Raw genomic sequence first — 20268 nt, 5'->3', positions numbered from 1 at the left:
CCCTGCAACCAAGGAAGACATTTCTGTCTGTTGTGCTTACTGATGAATCCCTTGCACCAAGAATAATACCTGGTACGTAGCAGGTGACCACGCAGTAGATTAGTGAAAGAGTAATATTCTCATGGCATTTACCTCTTCAAAAGCAAAAGGACAGCATTTGCTGTGCTTGAATCTAAACCAGTTGTGGGCTCATCCAGGAACAAGATGGATGGATCAGTAATAAGCTCCATTGCAATACTAGTTCTTTTTCTTTCTCCTCCAGACACACCACGGATAAACTGAGTTCCAACCTAAAACACAAATGCCATTATTAACAATCACATCCTCTGCCGCTATCATTTGTTGAGCTCCTAAAATGTTCCAGCCCTATAAGAGTTACTTCATCACATAATCCTTGTTTTTTCAAAATAGCAAATAAATGACGATATGGGAGAAGAGGCAGGCTTCTCTTTAACTTGAAGAGTAAACTGAGGTTCAGGTCAGAACTGGTAAAATATGAAACCTATGCTTTATATGTTTCTTATCAAGCCAAACATTTAGTTTTACGACAGTTAAGCTAGAACACTAAAAGATTTGGTCTGAAATTACAGACCAAAAAGAGAGATGAAGATAGGAGCAGAGAAGTTGAAAGCATCTATAATTGTTAGTCTTCTTATAGCCTTCTGATACCCCCACCCCATCCCCAACAAAGTCATCAGTGTGGCTTGGTAGCTAGGAAAGTTCACCTTCTATTATTCCACATTAGCACCACTTATATCATCATAAGTCTTCCCAAATTGAGCCCTCCTGTACCTTAACTTACTAAAGAAGTCCTGACTCATTCTACAGGACAACAGGATGAGTAGACTATTCTATAGGGCTATTCTACATGGGAAGGTAGACTATTCTACAGGGCAATTGGCCGGGTCTTTTCAACCAGTCAGCGTTACTGTGTGGTGGGGGACCAGGAAGGTTTTGGGGGAGAAAGGAAGTAGGAAATCATTCTTATATTAATAGTTATCAATATCATTTTGTAGAAGATGTAGAACCAGCATGACTAAGCTCAGGCAACAGCCTATACAGGTTAGATCTAAAGGAATAGATTCAATATGAAGCCAGGTTCAATCATATTATCACTTCAATTCTTATATTATGAGTCTTCAAAAAGATAATAATCAAGTGCTACTCATGCCCGTGATCGGATCCTCTAACTGACCTGTAACAGATATTTTCAAGAAAAATGAGGAAATCTGAATGAATGTGGCTTATAGCCCATACAGGATAGCCCATTCTCCAAGATCTGACCTTTAAAGGTCAGAATGATTAGACTTTTTCCGTTCATACAGAGATAGAAAGTTGCATAACAGAGAATAACATTTGTCTTGTTAGAGGTTTATAGGAACATTGTGACCAGATCCACATAAAAGCTGCAAGAACAAAAGATTCTGACATTAAGTCTGTAACAACCAATCACACCCTCTTCCTCTTTTATTATAAAAAATGTCTGATTCTAATTTGGGTAAGATAGCTCTTTGGGACATTCATCCACCATTTTCTCAGTCTGCTGACTTTTCAAATAAAGTCACTTTTCTTTGCCCCAACAATTCATCTCTCAATTTACTGGTCTGTCACATGGTGAGCTATACAAACTTGGACTCAGTAACAACTAAGTAATCAGACTATTCTCTCTACATTTGTCATGCTTAAAATTTCATAAAAACTAAAAACATTAAGTGAAGTATTTCAATTAATTAGATAAATAAATCTAAGTCAACAAACTGTTTCAGCTTATTTTCCCTGGAAATCCATGCAAGGAATGGGTAATGACTGCCTCTTGGTAGAGAACTTTTACTTAAAGAATGATAAATACCTTATTGGAAAGACACTATCAAATAAACAGAGCTAATACAAAGGAAACCCAATCCTCCCAAAATGAATTTAGTGGAATATGGTGGCATCTCAGGGTTATTTTTCCAAACAAAATACAGCAAAATATACTTTACATTAAGTAATGTCAGAAAGTATCATCTGAAACAGCAGCCGGCAAAATATCCCCATTCTTTGTTACCTCTACCACAAGGGGACTAAACTAGAGCCATCACAAGCTGAAAAGCTCATCTTCACCAAAAGATACAGATGTTTTCCAGAAAATCTTTTTATACCTAGTCATCAACCATAAAGGTCACTCATTTATCTCAATTCTTCTTTCCAAACTTGTGTAACTCACAAAAGGAGTTACTTTACTCTCCTGCCTACAACTGTTATATCTAAAGCCTAAAATAGACCAGCACGTAACAGTCTGTAAGTAGACACTGGTAGAAGAAAGGGAGAAGGGAAGCGAGGGAGGGAGGAATGGGAGACAAAAATGTCAAAAGAAAGACTTCAGAAAAACAAGTTGGAAGCTACACAAACTACAAATAAATCCCTAGTTTTGACCGAATATAATTTTGGAAGCCAACTGACGGCAAAGTGAAACATACTGAATCCTTGCATTTTCACCATTTATGAATTCCAGAAATATAATTCTCAAAAGCAATGGAAGAAAGCCTCATGGAAGAACAGAAGAACAACTGCAAGAGGAAAAGAAAACAGGAAGAAGGAAAGTTGGCGAGAAGACACTGAATGAGACGTGACAACCACCCAACCAGAGGTGGGACAGGATCAAGAGCTGCAATCACAGAAAGGGTCACCTGTTCATAGCAAAGAACACTTCCACATACTAGAACGCATTGCCACACTTGCTGCCCAAGAGTTAATCACTTTCAGTTTTTTTTAACCTGGTTAACTTCCATCTTCATGTTAGGTAACCAGTCACTTTTCTCATGGCTTCAGAAAGCAGCCACTCTTGACCATACATATTATAGAAAATCTCTGAGTAAGTTATACTATCCACACAGGTGAGGTCCTATTTGCTCACTATAATATTATCAGTTTTTTCCACATTACCTTGGAATCTGCCACTTTATCCAGACCTAACTCTTGAATAACCTTGTTAATCCGTTCATTTTTTTCGTAATTTGTCATAGTTGTTGGAAGCCGAAGGGCTGCTGAGAACTGTAAGTTTTCTCTCACTGTCAGAGTCCCCATCACGACATCATCCTTAAAGAAAAATGGCATTTTAACAAGATACATGAGGTCTTTTCTAATATCATCACTCTGTAGTATATCTAACTTATCCACAAAAACAAGATCCCAAGTTCTAGCTAACAATGAACTTGTGTGTGTTGTGTGCTCAGTCATGCCCCACTCTTTGCAACTCTATGGACTGTAGCCTGCCAGGGTCCTCTGTCCATGGCATACACCAGGCAAAAATACTGGAGTGGGTTGCCATTCTCTTCTCCAGGGAGTCTTCCTGACCCAGGAATGGAACCCACATCTCTTGCATCTCCTGCATTGGCAGGTGGATTGTTTACCGCTGTGCCACCTGGGAAGCCCCAGTAATGAACTTGCAATTAAACAAATTACAATAACTCCATGTCCAGACAGCTGCATAGCCTGATGAATTAATTTTCATTTCTAACCTGTATACCCAGAGAGAACACAGGTAATTATGATTACTACTGGCAGACATTCACAGAATGCTTTACACAAGGATTATATAACACTGCTCTAAGCTAGGGGAAGGACAGACGTGATGGTAAGGCAAAAAAAGTAAAATAGTAATGTGTTTTAGAAATGATATGATAATACGAGTTGATACTACTGCCCTTACAAGGGTCACATTCCAGACTTTCTTCTTTCATATAATACTGTTCTGAATCTTATAGGATATTATGAAAAGCTGGTATAAAGAAAAGTTTTTTTCTATGATTATGTCATGTAGTCAATTGGAAGCACACTCAACTATCACCCAAGGCACTTGCCCATATAAAAAATCAGAAGAAATCTAATAGGTAAAGTCACAAATACTTACTTGTACCACATAACCTGAGTTACATTTAAAATTGGCAGGTCGAGGTGCTCCATTGATCAAAACATCTCCAGATAATCCATGTGGATCCTTCCTTGCAGCTAAGATATCTAACAACCTATAATAGACATACATTATTGCTTTTTTTCCCCCTCCAAATCAGGCTTTACCTCTTAGCTAATTTGAATCCAAATTAACAGATCAAGAAATTATATGGTTTAACTAAAATTATATACATATATTGTAAATCTTACCTTCTTTTTAAAAATTATATGCTATAATAAAGCCCAAAACTATGAAAGTAAAGCTCTCTTACCTGATCCAGCACAGACCACCCAAACTGCCCCCTTGATTGTCTGACCTTGGGGGTCTCCAGGCAGGCAATGCGATCCTTTGCTTAAGATATAAGCCTTCACTATGCTGTTGGCTCCTCTCCCCACTTTCAGTTTTATCCCCTTCCTTTTCCACTCTATACCTCAAATCATAGCTGACAGCTGTATGCCAATCACCTTATCGAGTCCTGTTAGTGTCCTATTAGTAAAGCTGACCTAATAAGACTTCCTCAGGACACAATCACAAGCTAGCACAACTGCACCTTATCCGTAGCAACCAGTACCAAACCAGACATGGAGAAAATGTTCAAAAAAACACCTGCTCACACGAAAGTGTTCTTTAAAAGCACCTTAAAACTGGAGGTGGGGAACAGGTGAAGGAGATTTGAGAGGTACAAACCTCCAGTCATAAAATAAATAAGCCACAGGGATGTAACACACAGTATAAGGGATAGGGTCAATAATACTGTAATAACTTTATATGGGGACAGATGGCCTGACTTATCATGGTGATCATTTGATGAACGCAAATGTCAAATCACTATCTAGTACACCTGAAACTAACATAATATTTATGTTGACTCTAATTCCGTTTTTTAAAAACCACACATGAATACTACAAAGAAAAAGCTTACTTATACTGTTATACTCACGAAGATTTGCCTCCACCTGTGGGTCCCAGAATGGCATTGAGGCCAGGTTTCATGACTCCACTGTAAATGCAGAAATATATCCAGTTACTTATCCAGTTTTAAACCAGTTCTATAATTTAGGGTTTGTATTTAATACACTCAACGAAGGTTGATAAAATGATAGGAGAAAAAATAGCACAAATCAACTCTTACAGGAAAAAGAAACTGAATTGTTGAGTAATAAAAATCTAGCATACTACAAAGAATGTTAATCACTAGTCAGGACTTAGAATAAAAATGACTTGGGTTCCTCTAAACTCCTTTTGCTTATTCTCTACAACATTTAAATTTTTTAGAAAAGGACACAAGAACTTTCAAAGTTCCCTGACATAACAGATGTCGGTGAAGCATCCCTGTTACACTTACTCTCCTTTCACAGTGTAAAATAAAGTGCATAATAACTCTTGAGTGATGCTTGACGATTATTATCTTCACATCATGTGACTCGCTACCTTGTCAACTTCTACACAATTAATGTCAGTGGATTTCTAGAATCATCAGTAGTAGTGTTTTCATTGCTCAAATCTAGTCAGACAAAGAAGCAGTACACCTGCAATGAAAATTTAATGGCTGGAATAAAGCATCTCAAGGGGGTTAAAAAGGAAATATCACCAGTTCTAAACCCTCACAAAATTCTTAATCAAATTAGAAAAGTAAAATATATACCCTTAAGATATATCATTTTCTTTCTTGTAAAGTATAAGTAGAAATTTATACTTATTTCTCAGTTTAGAAGTGGTGGGAGGGGATACATATATGTATTTTTTTTCTGGTGGCTCAAATGGTAAAGAATCTGCCTGCAATGTGGAAGACCTGGATTTGATCCCTGGGTTGAGAAGATCCCCTGGGGAAGATATAGGCTACCCACTCCAGTATTCTTGGGGTTTCCTGGTGGCTCAGATGATAAAGAATCTGCCTGCAATGTGGGAGAGCTGGGTTTGATCCCTGAGTTGGCAAGATCCCCTGGAGGAGGGCATAGCAACCCACTCCAGTACTCTTGCCTGGAGAATCCCCATCCCCATGCCCCACTGTAGCATGGCAGCTACAGTCCATGGGGTCGCAGAGAGTCAGACGCAACTGAGTGACTAAGCACAGCGTGTGTGTTTGTGTGTGTGTGTGTATACGTATATATGTGTGTGTATATATATACATAACTATACTGATTTGTGTTGATATATGGCAGAGACCACCACATCATAAAGCAAGTAACCTCCAATTTTAAAAATGGTGGATGCCACTTCCTACAGTAGATGACCTTTAAGGATATATAGAGATGGTGTACACACAGCATGTTCCAAACAAGGCAGATGTTTGAGGCCAGCCAATATTCAGAAAGAAAGCAGGAGGGAGGAAAAAATTAAGGTAGTGTTGATGGTTCTGAATCACAAGAAGAGGGCAAATATTTTGGCTTTTATCCTATAGGTAGCCAGTAGAATGGTTAAAGAGGATGAATGGGAGAAAGAAGAATTAAGGGCAAGGCCTCCACAGTTATAAAGACATGATGAAATAAGAGGCCTGTGAAGCCCTTTCACAACTCTGATGACTAAGGTCAATCTCTCTTTAAAATCAGTAGGCAAGTCAAAATTTATTCCACAGAGAAAATGGCATCTATTCCAAGTGGAAGGTCCAAAATCAAAGGGTATTTCATTCCCACGTATTTTCACAGAAACAAATTATTTGATTAAACAAGTGTTGTGAGCGATAAACTTTACAATGTGCCTCAGTGCCTCCAATCAAGAGGACCTCAGCGTTTATTGACTTTTGAGCTTGCAACGTCAAAACTGTGAAATGGCTGGTACTAGGATGACAAGTATGTTTCACTTTGCTCATCAGCTGAAACACTGGCAAATAAATGGGTTAGGTAAACCAGGAACAAACTGTAAACCAGAAAAATCTCTTATTTTTTCAGGGACCTTTCCCCACAGATGTAAAAAGACATGCTAATGGTTGGGTGAACTTCCAAGATGGATTTATCAATAGCTCTTAATGTACCCGACATAAGCTTGTTATTCATTAAGACATCATTGTTAGGACTTCCCTGGTGGTCCAGTGGCTAAAACTCTATGCTCTCAATGCAAGGGGCAGTTCAATTCCTGATCTGGGGACTAGATCTCACATGCTGCAACTAAGATCAGTGAAGCCAAATAAATAAATTTTAAAAAAAAAGATTTAATTGTCAGAAAATCTTTCCAGGTTTTAAAAATATCTCCTCAAATTAAGATCAAGCAATCTGAATAAATTAATTCTGAACTGAATATAAACATTCTAAGAGAGAATTTTACAGGTTCTTGAGTTGGGCTTACTTTGGTACTAAGCCCTAGAATTACAGGAGACAAAAATAGCATACAATCTCAACTGCAAGAGTTCCAGTGTGGAGCAGTGGCTAATATTCCCCTCATTCATTCAACACAGTTATCCAGTGTCTACTATGTATAACAAGATGCTCTTCTAGGACACAGGTCGGAGCTGAGAATAAATGTCCTAGCCCAAGTGGAATTTACATTCTAGTACAACTGGTCACTTGTCTTCTGCTTCCATAAATAAAGTGTTACTGGAACAGAGCTACACTCATTCATGTACGTATTATCTATGGCTGCTCTCATGCTACAACAGAGATGAGTCGTTGCGACACAGATGGATGGCCCATAAAGTAGTCTATGGTCTATAATTCCCTTGTTTCCCCTACCCTCTGCCCTACTGTCATCCCTCAAAACCTATTCCCCACCCTTAAGTACTGCTTTACAGTATTTACATGCAGGAAAGTTCCCCTCTCTATACTGTAAAACCTTGCCAACAAGAATTATGTCATCCTGTCTTATCCCCCACTCCCAAAACATGTAGTGTAGTGGTTTACAATGGGTAGACCACCTGAATACTGAATACATGAAATGAAACCTAGCTAAAAGATTCACATCACATGTATTACTTTTTAGCGGATAATGGGTTAATCCTTTGGTCTTGGGTTGCAGTCAATGCCATTCTCATTGCCTGGAACATGACCTTTCTCCACCCTCTACCCCCCTCCCCCCCACACACACACACACTTACACATAAGTGTGCACATATACAATTTTCACCTTTTCTCTCCCCACACCTCCAAACCTCTGATTTAGGGTTAGTGATACCCACAGTGTCTTCTAACCCTTCTATTACAGTAGAATGACACAGTAAGGTATGCTAGTTGTCTGAGTCTCCCATCAGAATAAAAGGTTTCTGAGGACAGAGGACACATCTGTCACTAGCATCTCGCACAATGTCAAGTACCTAGTAGATATTGGACATTTGTTGAATAAATGAGTCTCCACATTTCCATAAATGACAATTACTTATAGGAAAATCAAAAGAAATATTTTCAATAAAAACTAATGTCAAGAAGTAGGAAAGGGACTGCCCTGATAGTCCAGAGGTTAAGAATCTGTTTCGCAATGCAAGGGACATGGGTTCAATCCCTGGTTGAGGAACTAAGATCCCACATGCTGCAGAGCAACTAAGCCCACACACAACCAGAAAGCCTGCACATTACAATGAAAGATCCTGCATGACACAACTAAGACCCAATACAGTCAAATAAATAAATATTTTTTAAAAAAGAAGAAGTAGGAAAAGTTTATGAAAAATAGGTGTAGTCTGATTGGGAAAAAACTTAGTTATATTCTCTATTTGTTATTTGATGTTCAAATACGTCGATTATTTCTATTAGACTTCCACTTCCCTTCTCAGTAGGAAGGTGATAAAAGAGGGTAGAAGTACAGCAATGCCAGTATCCAAGAACATAGGCTGCAAAGGGAAGTGGGAGGAAGAGGGGCAATAGGTGAAGGGGCAGGAATCTCCTTATACTGAAGAATAAGAATATTGATAGAGTAAACCAATAGGTAGCTCAAAGACAATGAGAATCAGGCTTGTCACATTCTGAAATGACGTTTCACAAACATGGATATGTGGAAAAAACATTGGAGTATTAGACAAAAATTGGAGAATGTAATAATGAGAAGTCATGGGTTTTAATCTACATACACAGATATAGAAAGTTTTAGATATAAGTACACATGTGCGTATACTGAAACATACATATGTTCCCTAGGTCTGTCCACTAAGAAGTCTAAAAGCTATAAGAAGTCTAAACCCTAATAGCGATAAACATTCCAAGCACCCAGACCTTGGTGTGTAATTATTTCTATCCTCCACAAAAAGGAACATCAGCTGATTCCAGGTCTGACACAGGTTAAGTACACAATGAGTCTGAAACCTCTTGCTGTACCAACAAAATATTCAAAGAATGAGAATATGTCAAAAGAATGAGTTAAAAAAATACAGAAACTACCATGAAAGTTTCTCACTGACCAAATCAAGAACAATAAGAGTATCAAGACAAATAATGACAATAATGCACTACTGTTGAATGCTATTGAATAAAATACAAATCTATGGGTCTGTATTTATACAAATACAAATATAAGAGATGGTGAATGAAGTTCTTCCTTTTACTAGAATGCAAACTAATACATATAGAAGAGATGGATGAAAACAGAAAATCACATTTGGTAAATATAGAATAATTAACTACCAAAACAGATTGTTCCTGCTGATTCAGGCAGGGGTCATCAATGGGGGCTAGAGCTAGTGGGTTGAAGTTTAATGAGAAATAGAATTTTGGAATAATGTCACAGCATCTATCTTGTAAAATTTGTCACTTACAAAGGGGAAAATGGTGACATATGGTAAAGAAGGCTGGGAGACATTAACATGACCAGATGACCAAGATTAAGGGGCCGGCCAGGAATAAACCAGCTTGGATGAGACTGAAGAGACATGATGTGGTGGTCAGTCAACCGTGTGAAGAGCATGGTTTACCAAGGCTCCATAAGACCCATCATTGCATTCATTATGAAGCTACACTTCCCCTGAGCTTATTAAAGACAATGACCTGTGTTTATCTAAGAGAGGGTCACTATCTCTAGAAAATATACACTGGCGGAGTTAGGAATACTGGAGCATCATACAGACCTCCTGCTCTCAAGTGGTTTAGAAAAATATTAGTGACAATTGGTAGATAAAGAAACAAAGTGATGAACAAATGCAGTGAAATATTCACAGCTGGGAATCTGGGTGAGATGGTTATATTCCACAAGGTTTAAACTTGACATTATCTCACAATAAATTATTAATTTAAAAAATTCCCAAAGAGCATAATGGATTTTCCTGAACATGATAAGATAGCCATGCAGCCACTAGAATGGATCACTTTTTCTAGAAATGTTCAGCTTTCGTGAGAAAAAAGTTCAGCTGCTGGGTATGGAGAAAAACTAAGCAGGAAGATTTTTATAAGGAAGTAAAATCTCACCTTTTTTAATTCATATACTACTACTACTAAGTCACTTCAGTCATGTCCAACTCTGTGCAACACCATAGATGGCAGCCCACCAGGCTCCGCTATCCCTGGGATTCTCCAGGCAAGAACACTGGAATGGGTTGCCATTTCCTTCTCCAACGCATGAAAGTGAAAAGCCAAAGTGAATTCATATAGTCAGTTTTTATTTTAGTATTTTCTCCCCCAGAGGGAAATAAGAATCTACATTGATTCTACAGGTGAGATTATAAAATGTCCAAAGAAAAAACAAAAAAATCAAAATCCTCATCAGCTTTTCTGGAACACAGTTACTATTTTGAATGCTGATGGTGCTATCAAACATGAATCAAAAATGAGATAAATGAGAGCACCCTTTTCCCCATCCCAGAAACTCTACTTAGTTGAAGCCAGCAGATAGGGGGAACATAAAAAACACTATGGCCTAAACCAGTATTGTGAGCAAGCAAGAAAAAAAAAAACAACCCTGTACCCTTTTAACTGTAAAATTTGAAATGATTGCAAGATTTGACTGTTTTTATGAACCTAGGAATGCATGTAGAATGAACTCATCTGTTGCTAAAATGCATACCACTGAACCATAAAAACATTATGAAGCCTTGAGCAGATGAGGCTTTTAGTGTATCAAGTTACTAATTTACTACCTTTAAAGCATAAGCAAGGTAAATGTACCCTGGAGCAGTGTATATTTTACCAACCTGTACATATTCCAATCATTTGTTACCTTCCATTTATCAGCACAAAATCTGAAGTGACCAGCACTTTTCTTGATTATTATGCTCCACCAAAAAAAAAAAAAGTAAGCTTTACAGAAGGGTCAGTCAGTGCTAGCCTAGATATGGAGCAAAAGATAAAAGCTTTTCATCAGTTATTCCTCTCCCGATACATAGAGTTTCTCAACATAAGAAGGTGGTACAATCTGTGTTATTGCATAGAGAAAAATTTATTTAATTCTACACAGCTCCTGGCCTTCTAGCAACCTAATCAATTTCAGATCCCTGATGTTTTTTCCCAACCCATATTCCAAAATTCTCTCCTGTATTTGTCATTTTCTAGTCCTCTGGAAGCAGTTGGCTGCCAATAATAGAAAAGACCACAGTTGCATATAACGCACTAAGAAAACGTGAGAAGCATCTGATTCCATACAGGTTTATAGCCGTACCTGGCCAAAGTGTTCTTAATAAACCATTCCTCCAGTCTTGGAAAGCCCGAAAAAGCTGTTTGCTTTATCTAGGAATAATTATTCCCCTATTAAACAAAAAAATTAACAAAACACATAGGCTGTGCTATCTAAGCAAACCCAGATGCACTTTCCACTCCACAGAGAGGAAGAATCCAGCTCAAATTTTCTAGAATTCAGAAAAAACAGTAAAACCCCAAGGGCTATAATATATGAAAAAGATATCTTGGGACCCAGTAGATACTAAGTGCTCATTTTCTTCCTACTCTATTGCCCACTTCGCCACCATTTAATGCATTAGTTGCTGGATGAAGAGAATGAAGATTTGTATTAACCTGGATTCTAAACTATAATTAAATATTAAGTTGGATCCTAAATTCTCTTATCACTTTGGACTTCAACTGCATAACCTAAGCTAAGATATAGTTTATATCTTAGACTTAGTTTATAGTCTTATATTTATATATACTTAACATGTGATCCAACCCTTTCACCGCTAGTTTAGTCAAATGAAATGAAAGCACGTGTCTACATATCTGTATAGACTTGCACACCTTTATGTGAAATAAGCAAAGCCTGCCAAAACCTGCATGTCAATGAACCTACTTAAATAAAAGTTCAAGGACATACTTGATATTTGCTAGTATTTCTTTCTCAATTGTTTTCCGACAAAGTAGAAAGCCAGTCTTCACTTTTACTCGATAGCAGATGTTATGAAAACTTAACACAGCTCCTTCAGTTAACGTCTGCAGGTCCTTAGAGGTTGTCTCTGGAATGCCGTTGGGTTTTTTTGACATTGGGATGGAAACCTCGTAACTATTGGAAGACATTTTGAACATTTCCGCCTTCCTGTGGAGGGAAAAGCAAAAATAAGTTGATAGTCCAGGTAAATGAGACTGTAAACAGTAGTTAACAATACACTTAAAACAAAACTGCTTTGGTACAAACTTCCAGTTATAAAATAAATAAGACCTGGGATATAATGTGGCACAGTGACTATAGGTAATAATACTGTATTGTATATTTGAAAGTTGCCAAGAGAGATCTTAAAAGTCCTCACCATAAGAAGAAAAAAATGTGTGACTTTTGTGTGTGATGGACATTAACTAGGTTTATTTTGGTGATCACTTCACAAAATATACAAATATTACGTCATTATGTTGTACACCTGAAACTAATGATATTATGTCAATTATCTCAATTTGTTAAAAATTTTAGAGATCAAAAAAGTTTAATGTAAAATGCCTTATTGGTCATTTTATATTGATAACATGTTTAAGTAAAAATATTTTGGCTATATTTGATACAATTAAATGTATTTTTAAAATTTTAAAACAAGTCCATTTTAAACTTCAATGCAATAAATAGCTCCATTTCCAATGAACAGGCCATATCACAACAATAATAACAAGCTTGGAACCTACATTAGGGAGGCAGACACAACTCTTATACATAAACTCCAATTAGATGTCAATTAAACATCCAACAAGTAAATAGGGAGAGTATGAAAATTACTCAAAACTCACGAAGCAGCAAAAGATGAATGGGAGTTAGAGTTGACTTAAAAAATGTATTATAATATGACTCAAGATCAGGGACAGGCTACATGATCACCATCACTCCAGTCTTATTTGAGTCTATGACATAGATCTTACAAAAAGGGGGTTGGCCAAGCAGTCAGGGACAAGAGACATTTCTTTGAATTTAAAGCTCCTGACTTTACATCTCTGGTTGCTGTGTTCCTTTAATCAACTAAGAAGACAAACTCCAAAACTGTTTGGAATGATAAACTCATTTTCTTAATGGGCAACATTTACATTCTAGGAGGGTTTAGAATTATGTATAAAAATGATTGAGAAGATCAAACCAATAGTTAAGTAAAGAATTTAAAACAACAAGTGAGTATTAAATTTATAAATGAAGTCTAAAATATTTCATTTAACAAGTTAGAAAAGGCCCTTTTATAAGGATTTAGAGAAGGATCTTAAGGTGAACTTAACAGCTTGTGCAATAGCTTTGAAAAATGAAACTTCCATAAATTTAGTTTTAATTCTTAAAAATCAAAGTAATCAATGAAGAACTTTCTCTCTGGCTACGGTAGAGTAGCTGGTCCAAACCAATCATCCTCCTAAGGACAACTGTAGAGCAGACAAAATACAAGATCCAGCTCTTTGAAGAATGTTTTCTGATGGGTGCAACCAACCAGCCAGGACTTAAGTATCTAAAATTCTGGAAAAGAGAAAAGATGAAGCATTCCATGCCAGCATTCTCGAGGCAAATTACACATACATGGGGCAAAACCCAGAAAAACTAGGCAGAAAGAAGCTGCTCAAAAACTGAATGAATATATTTAAGTAGCCTCTCAATAGGCGGAGAAGGCACTGGTGACCCACTCCAGTACTCTTGCCTGGAAACTCCCATGGACAGAGGAGCCTGGTAGGCTGTAGTCCATGGGATCACTAAGAGTCAGACACGAATGAGCGACTTCACTTTCACTTTTCACTTTCATGCATTGGAGAAGGAAATACCAAGCCACTCCAGTGTTCTTGCCTGGAGAATCCCAGGGATAGAGGAGCCTGGTGGGCTGCCGTCTACGGGGTTGCACAGAGTCGGACACAACTGACGTGACTTAGCAGCAGTAGCAGCTCATTAACAGGGAGACAAAGTTTGGAGCTGTGAGTTTACCAGTTGAAAACTCCAAGTTTTTGAGATCGTACCAGTAGGGCTATGACCTGGAAATATGAGCAACCTAGAAACAGACCAGCCTTTACTCAAGCAATGTGATCCACTCATATTTTGCTAAAAGAAATTTAAATCTATTCCAAAGTCATCATCATCCAAATTTTCAATCAAAAATTACCAAGCACACCAAAAAATAAGACCTAATGTTCCAAAATAAGAAAACAGAAGTAGACTCATAAGTATTGCAGGTTGGAGTCATCAGACATCTGCGTTAAAATAACTGAGTAATATGTCTAAGAAAATAAATGAAAAGATAGACTATCACCAAAGAACTAATCAATAGTTTTTAAAAAATCAGTAGATGAGTTTAATAGCAGTTTAGATACAAACTGGGAAAGACTTAGTGAACTGACAGACTGCCATGTAGAAAACATCCAGATTGAAGAGTGTATGAAAATTATCAGCATGGAAAAGAAACAAAAAACTTCAGACTGAAGAGAATGAAGAAGTCGCTTTTTTTTTAACTACATAAAAGAGCTAAGAAACATATGAGATGTGATGAAAACGATCTGGCATACATGTAACTGGAGACCTGAAAAAGAGAAAATTAAAATGAAGCAGAATCAGTATTTGAGGAAATATTGGCCAAGCATTTTCCAAAACTGAAGGTATCAAGCCACAGACTGAAGGAGCTCTGCTGCTGCTGCTAAGTCACTTCAGTCATGTCCGACTGTGCGACCCCATAGACAGCAGCCCACTAGGCTCCTCTGTTCCTGGGATTCTCCAGGCAAGAATACTGGAGTGGGTTGCCATTTCCTTCTCCAATGAAGGAGCTCTAGGAACACCAAGACAGGGTATGCATAAGAAAACCACACATACCTGAGCGTATCATAGTAGAACTTCCCCCAAACCAAAATAATCTGTAATTGTTCCTATAGCCAGAAACTGCTCTATTATTATCACATTTAAAACATATTCCATTTTGGAAACTGCAAAAGTAGGAAACCACTTATAGACTGGCACCCAGGAAATTAAAAGAGCTTAGTTTTAATCTGTGAGCACAATGAATGGTAATAATTAGCTAAAGCCCTACTCTCTGAAAGCAGTGAAAGAGAAGGCTCAAGGTACAAATAACTATAGAGACCTTGCATATTGACTTTGTAAACTTCTTAAGCCATCCCCCATGTCTTCAAAAGCCAAACTATACTAGCCTGACACAAGCAATTGCTTCTCTTGCCATTCACCATTTGATGTTCAGGCTCCAAGGACACTTTCTAACATTCTCCCAAGGCTGTGTGTGTGTGTGTGTGTGTGTGTGTGTGTGTGTGTAAGGACACTTTCTAACACTCTCCTAAGTCTGTGTGTGTGTGTGTGTGTGTGTGTGTGTGTGTGTGGTCAGTCTGTCCCACTCTTTGCGACCCATGGAATGTAGCCTGCCAGGCTCCTCTGCCCATGGAATCTTCCAGTCAAGAATACTGGAATGGGTTGTCATTTCCTTCTCCACAAGGCTCATTAAGAGAATCAAATAATATCCCACCTGAATTTAAATAGGCCATTGGCTCAAGATAGACATTAGTACAAAATCTTTGTGAGATTTTTTGTTAATAAGAGGCACCAACTGGAACTATAGTACCCAAGAAAGATCATCCATATCCATCCATCCATCCAAGATAGAGAACTGATAAATACAATCACAATTTTAGAAGTGTGTGCATACTGAGTTTGTCTTCACTGTGATAGGATTAAGTTAGTAATTCACATTGCTAGGAGGTGCTTAGGAATAGGAGGTGCTTAGTACAGGGTCTTAGTAATTCACGTGTCACAAATCAAGACTTAGCAACAGCAGCAGCAGCAGCAGGCCTAACTGAGGTACACCATCCAGCTGAAGCACATTATACCAAAAACCGTATTTATTTCTAACACCAATATGAAACAATATATTACTCTAAGATGAAACAAAAAACTTATAGGAATGATTACAAAATTTTAAAAACACACATCTCAGCACCATATTCACCTCAAAGTACTCAAGTCTCCAGTTTATACAGTATCCTGGGTATACTGAATACAGTATATCAGTTTTATCCAGATACTGGGTTTATCCCAGTATCTTGGGTTTTTAGAGGAATCACTGAAATTAACTGTCTCTAAGTAAACATTAATCTTTCTCTACAGATATATATATATATATATATATACCACATCTAGATTTCCCTATGACAAAAATCAACTCCCACCTTGTTGCTACTTCCTTGCTTCCAGAGCATGTGCTAAATCATTTTCTGAATCTGAGACCCACTTCAAAGACTTCAAAAATAAAAAAGCATCCAAATGGCTTCATACAACTCGCCTGAACCAGCCTGCTCTGTTAACTGGCCTGATTATCTTTTCACCAGCTGGAACAGTCTTCTATACATGACTGAGCAGCTTTGAATAATGAGATTCTTTCCCCCTTTCCAGCTATCTCTTTTCTACCTGTGCCTACCTTTGTCACTTTTCCTTTGTTCTTGTTGTTTTCTAACTAATGAGGTACTGCTGCTGCTACTGCTGCTGCTGCTAAGTTGCTTCAGTCGTGTCCGACTCTGTGAGACCCCATAGACGGCAGCCCACCAGGCTCCGCCATCCCTGGGATTCTTCAGGCAAGAACACTGGAGTGGGTTGCCATTTCCTTCTCCAGTGCATGAAAGCGAAAACTGAAAGTGAAGTAGCTCAGCCGTGCCCGACTCTTAGCGACCCTATGGACTGCAGCCTACCAGGCTCCTCCGTCCATGGGAATTTCCAGGCAAGAGTACTGGAGTGGGTTGCCATTGCCTTCTCCGAATGAGGTACACTGGTATTTTTAATGCAAGCTATCATTCTTATAATAGATATACCAGTGTCTATGGAAGAAGACTTTCCAAAAAAGTAAAAATGAGGTACATTTTTGTACAAATGTACAAAATGAGGTACAAAGGAATGGGCCTGGTACATTTTTACTTTTTTGGAAAGTCTTCTTCCATAGACGCTGGTATATCTATTATAAGAATGATAGCTTGCATTAAAAATACCACTTTTGATGGACTTTTGGACTCAGCAGGAGAAGACAAGAGTGAGATGATTTGAGAGAACAGCACTGTAACAAGTACATTACCATATGTAAAGCAGATGACCAGGGCAAGGTCAACGCATGAAGCAAGGCACTCAAAGCCAGTGCTGGGGACAACCCAGAGGGATCGGGTGGGGAGGGAGGTGGGAGGAGGGATCAGGATGGGGGAGACACATATACCTGTAGCCGATTCATGTTGATATATGAAAAAAGCCATCATAATACTATAAAGTAATTATCCTCCAATTAAAATAAATTAGTTAATTGACAAAAAAAAAGCCAAAATAGGCCTGCTGCCTCTGAAGCCCACACATTCAACCATATATAATTCTGCTCCCTATTGCAGAATTCAATAATGTATGACTCGCTTTTCAAAAAAAAAAATGCCACTTTTCTCTCTCTTACTCTTTACCATACTCCTAATCAGACAGCCTACTATAAACAGAGTGCATAAGTCAATAGAAACTGCACACAGGTAATAAAAGTAGAGTTCAGTTCTAAAGTCCTCAGCCTGTCCACAGCTGTAAATATTGCACCTGCTGGTAGAGCCAGAGCAGCCTCAGGTCAAGAGTTCAGGCCTTCTTCTTACTTTTTTTTTCCCCTAGGGATAATAATAGCAAAAGTGACACTCTGCCTCATAGCCAAGAGGACATGCTGGGTGAGCACACCTTCTTCAGCTAGTTTCTGCGATGCCAAGACCTCGCTGCCCTGACAAGGAATTAAGCTTCCTGGGTCACTGTCAGGTGACTGCTACAAAACTTATGAACAAACAGAAATAGAAGCAGGATAGTTTTGAACATTGTTAGAAAAGGAACTCAAAATCTGAATTGTAACTTCCATAATAAATCCCTGAAGTTTAAAGAGTCCTCTGTCCATCAACGGGTTTTCACATCATCTCTGATCTGACAGTTCCACCCTGAAGCAAACATCCAGTGTTGAAACCAGCACTGTAGCGTTGGAGTCAGAGGGCTGATGTCTTCAGGTCAAGGAATTGTCTGGCACTCCAGGAACTATCTGGCACTCAAGGCCCCCACAGCACTGCAGCAGAGTGATCTGGGGAGGGCGGCACAAAGAATGAGGTCAGACAGACAGACAGGAAGAAATATCATTGCGGAAGGTCTGTATAGTCCAAGAGAAGCCACTGAGGCCTTTCAACCAGGAAAGGCTCATGATCTTAACTGTGTTTTTTAAAAATCACTCTAGCTGCTGCTGTGAGACAAGTGTGGAAGCAAGGGCCAGTCAGGAGGCTACTGCAGAAAACCAGTGAGACACGCTAGGACAAAGGAATGGGCCTGGTAATGAACTTTTTCCTCTCCTCCTCTGTATCTAATAGAAGGATTTATCAAGGACTGAGTGCTGAGGTTATGTTTAAAATAGTGGAGATTAGGAAGCACCAGCTAAGAGATATATAACTTGACAAGATAAAAATTACCAACTCCCTGGAATTCCCTGATGGTACAGTGGTTAGGACTTTGTGCTTCCGCTGCAGGAGGCATGGATTCAATCCCTGGTTAGGGAATTAAGATCCCACATGCATAGCAGCACACCCCCACACCAAAAAAAAAAAAAAATTACCAATTCGCTTCATTCTCACAAATTACACAACCACTGATCTTATAGATGGTAATCTGGTTTCTTATGTGTAAAAAGGCTGTAAATAAGGCCCAAGAAGTGATTCTCTTGAGTTCAAGATAATCGGAGGTCAGATGAAAAAGTGCCTATGCTTCCTTCCATGTTCTTTATTAATACGCATAGGGATAATAAAATAATGCGGTCCATCAGACACATATGGCTGCTACTCAGCACTTGAAATACAGCTGGTGAATGTTTTATGTTATTTAACTTACTCACTTATACTTAAATAGCCACACGTGGCTAATAGTTACCATATAGGACAACACAGGTTTAAAGTGCTTACTTTTTAAAAATGTATTTTCTCATTCTTGGGTTACTTTATAAACAATCAATTTTATAACCCCATAAAAGACACATATACTTGAACACTATGAGGCCACTCCAAGCACTCCCATATTCATCCTGCATCAAAAAAAAAAAAAAATACTTGCTATATGCTATTATCAAATTCATCCTCAGATTTCAAAATATCATAAAACTATACTATATTTATAGCTCAGTCAGTAAAGAATCTGCCTGCAATGCAGGAGACCCGGATTCGATTCCTGGGTGGGGAAGATCCCCTAGAGAAGGAAATGGCAACCCACTCCAGTGTTATTGCCAGGAGAATCCCATGGACAGAGGAGCCTGGCAGGCTGCAGTCCATGGGGTCGCAAGAGTTGGACATGACTTAGCTACTAAAGACAGAGAAAGAGATATTACATTTATTTCAAAAATAGGACAGTGCTATATATTTCAGGTTCAGAATAACAAATCTATAAAATGATCATATATACAATGGCTGAAAAAAGGCAATGCTTCCATTATTTTAGAACTGTCTTTTGAACAATAGCTAAATTGAATTAAATCACTTTCCTCAAATAAAACAAACGAGATGTATCCGTGAAGCATTAAATCTGATCCCCAAACAGAATTCACATTTTACCAAAACATTTTTGACTACTGAGTGCATGAAGGGGACCCCCTTACAGGGCCCAAGAGTGAGCTCTTGTCTAACACTCAGGAATGAATGGTCCAAGGAGATACACAAACTGACAAAGCAAAAGACTTTCTTAGAGAGGGGTGCCTCGGTGGAGAGCAGCAGGGAAAGGGAACCCAGGAGAACTGCTCCACCACGTGGCTCAGTCTCAGCGTTTATGGTAATGCGGTTGGTTTCCAGGTTGTCTCTGGCCAAACATTCTGACTCAGGGTCCTCCCTGGTGGTACATACATCTCTCAGCCAAGATCGATTTCAGCCAGAAGGATTCTGGGAGGTTGGTAGGACATATTGACTCTTCCCTTCTCTTTCTGGCCCCTCCTGAACTCTTTCTTGTTACTTTTTGGAGGTAGTACCTCCTTCTTTACTAGGACCTCCTATTGTGAGACAACTCAGGCAAGCAATTATCATCATGCCCGGCCAAAGTAGGCA

The 20268-nt window shown here is 38.5% G+C and overlaps 1 protein-coding gene across 11 annotated transcripts in view; it reads right to left on the bottom strand.

The window, feature by feature from the left end:
* The window catches only part of ABCG2 (ATP binding cassette subfamily G member 2 (JR blood group)), a 132807-nt gene that overhangs the window by 30383 nt on the left and 82156 nt on the right, over window positions 1-20268 (bottom strand). For 10 of the 11 annotated variants that reach the window (XM_069593741.1, XM_069593740.1, XM_069593736.1 and 7 more), the window contains 5 exons: window positions 12089-12307; window positions 4875-4934; window positions 3893-4007; window positions 2926-3078; window positions 133-290 (listed from right to left, as the gene is read on the bottom strand). In XM_069593741.1, coding sequence (XP_069449842.1) covers window positions 133-290; window positions 2926-3078; window positions 3893-4007; window positions 4875-4934; window positions 12089-12297 — 695 coding nt within the window. In that variant the 5' untranslated portion in view covers window positions 12298-12307. Of the gene's footprint in view, window positions 1-132; window positions 291-2925; window positions 3079-3892; window positions 4008-4874; window positions 4935-12088; window positions 12308-15019; window positions 15174-20268 lie in introns of those variants that run through there. The other variant, XM_069593747.1, reaches the window with a different exon arrangement.

This window comes from Ovis canadensis, chromosome 6 (genome assembly GCF_042477335.2).
Source record: "Ovis canadensis isolate MfBH-ARS-UI-01 breed Bighorn chromosome 6, ARS-UI_OviCan_v2, whole genome shotgun sequence".
NCBI classification, from domain to species: Eukaryota; Metazoa; Chordata; class Mammalia; order Artiodactyla; family Bovidae; genus Ovis; species Ovis canadensis.
This window is presented reverse-complemented; position numbering and strand designations above follow the sequence as displayed.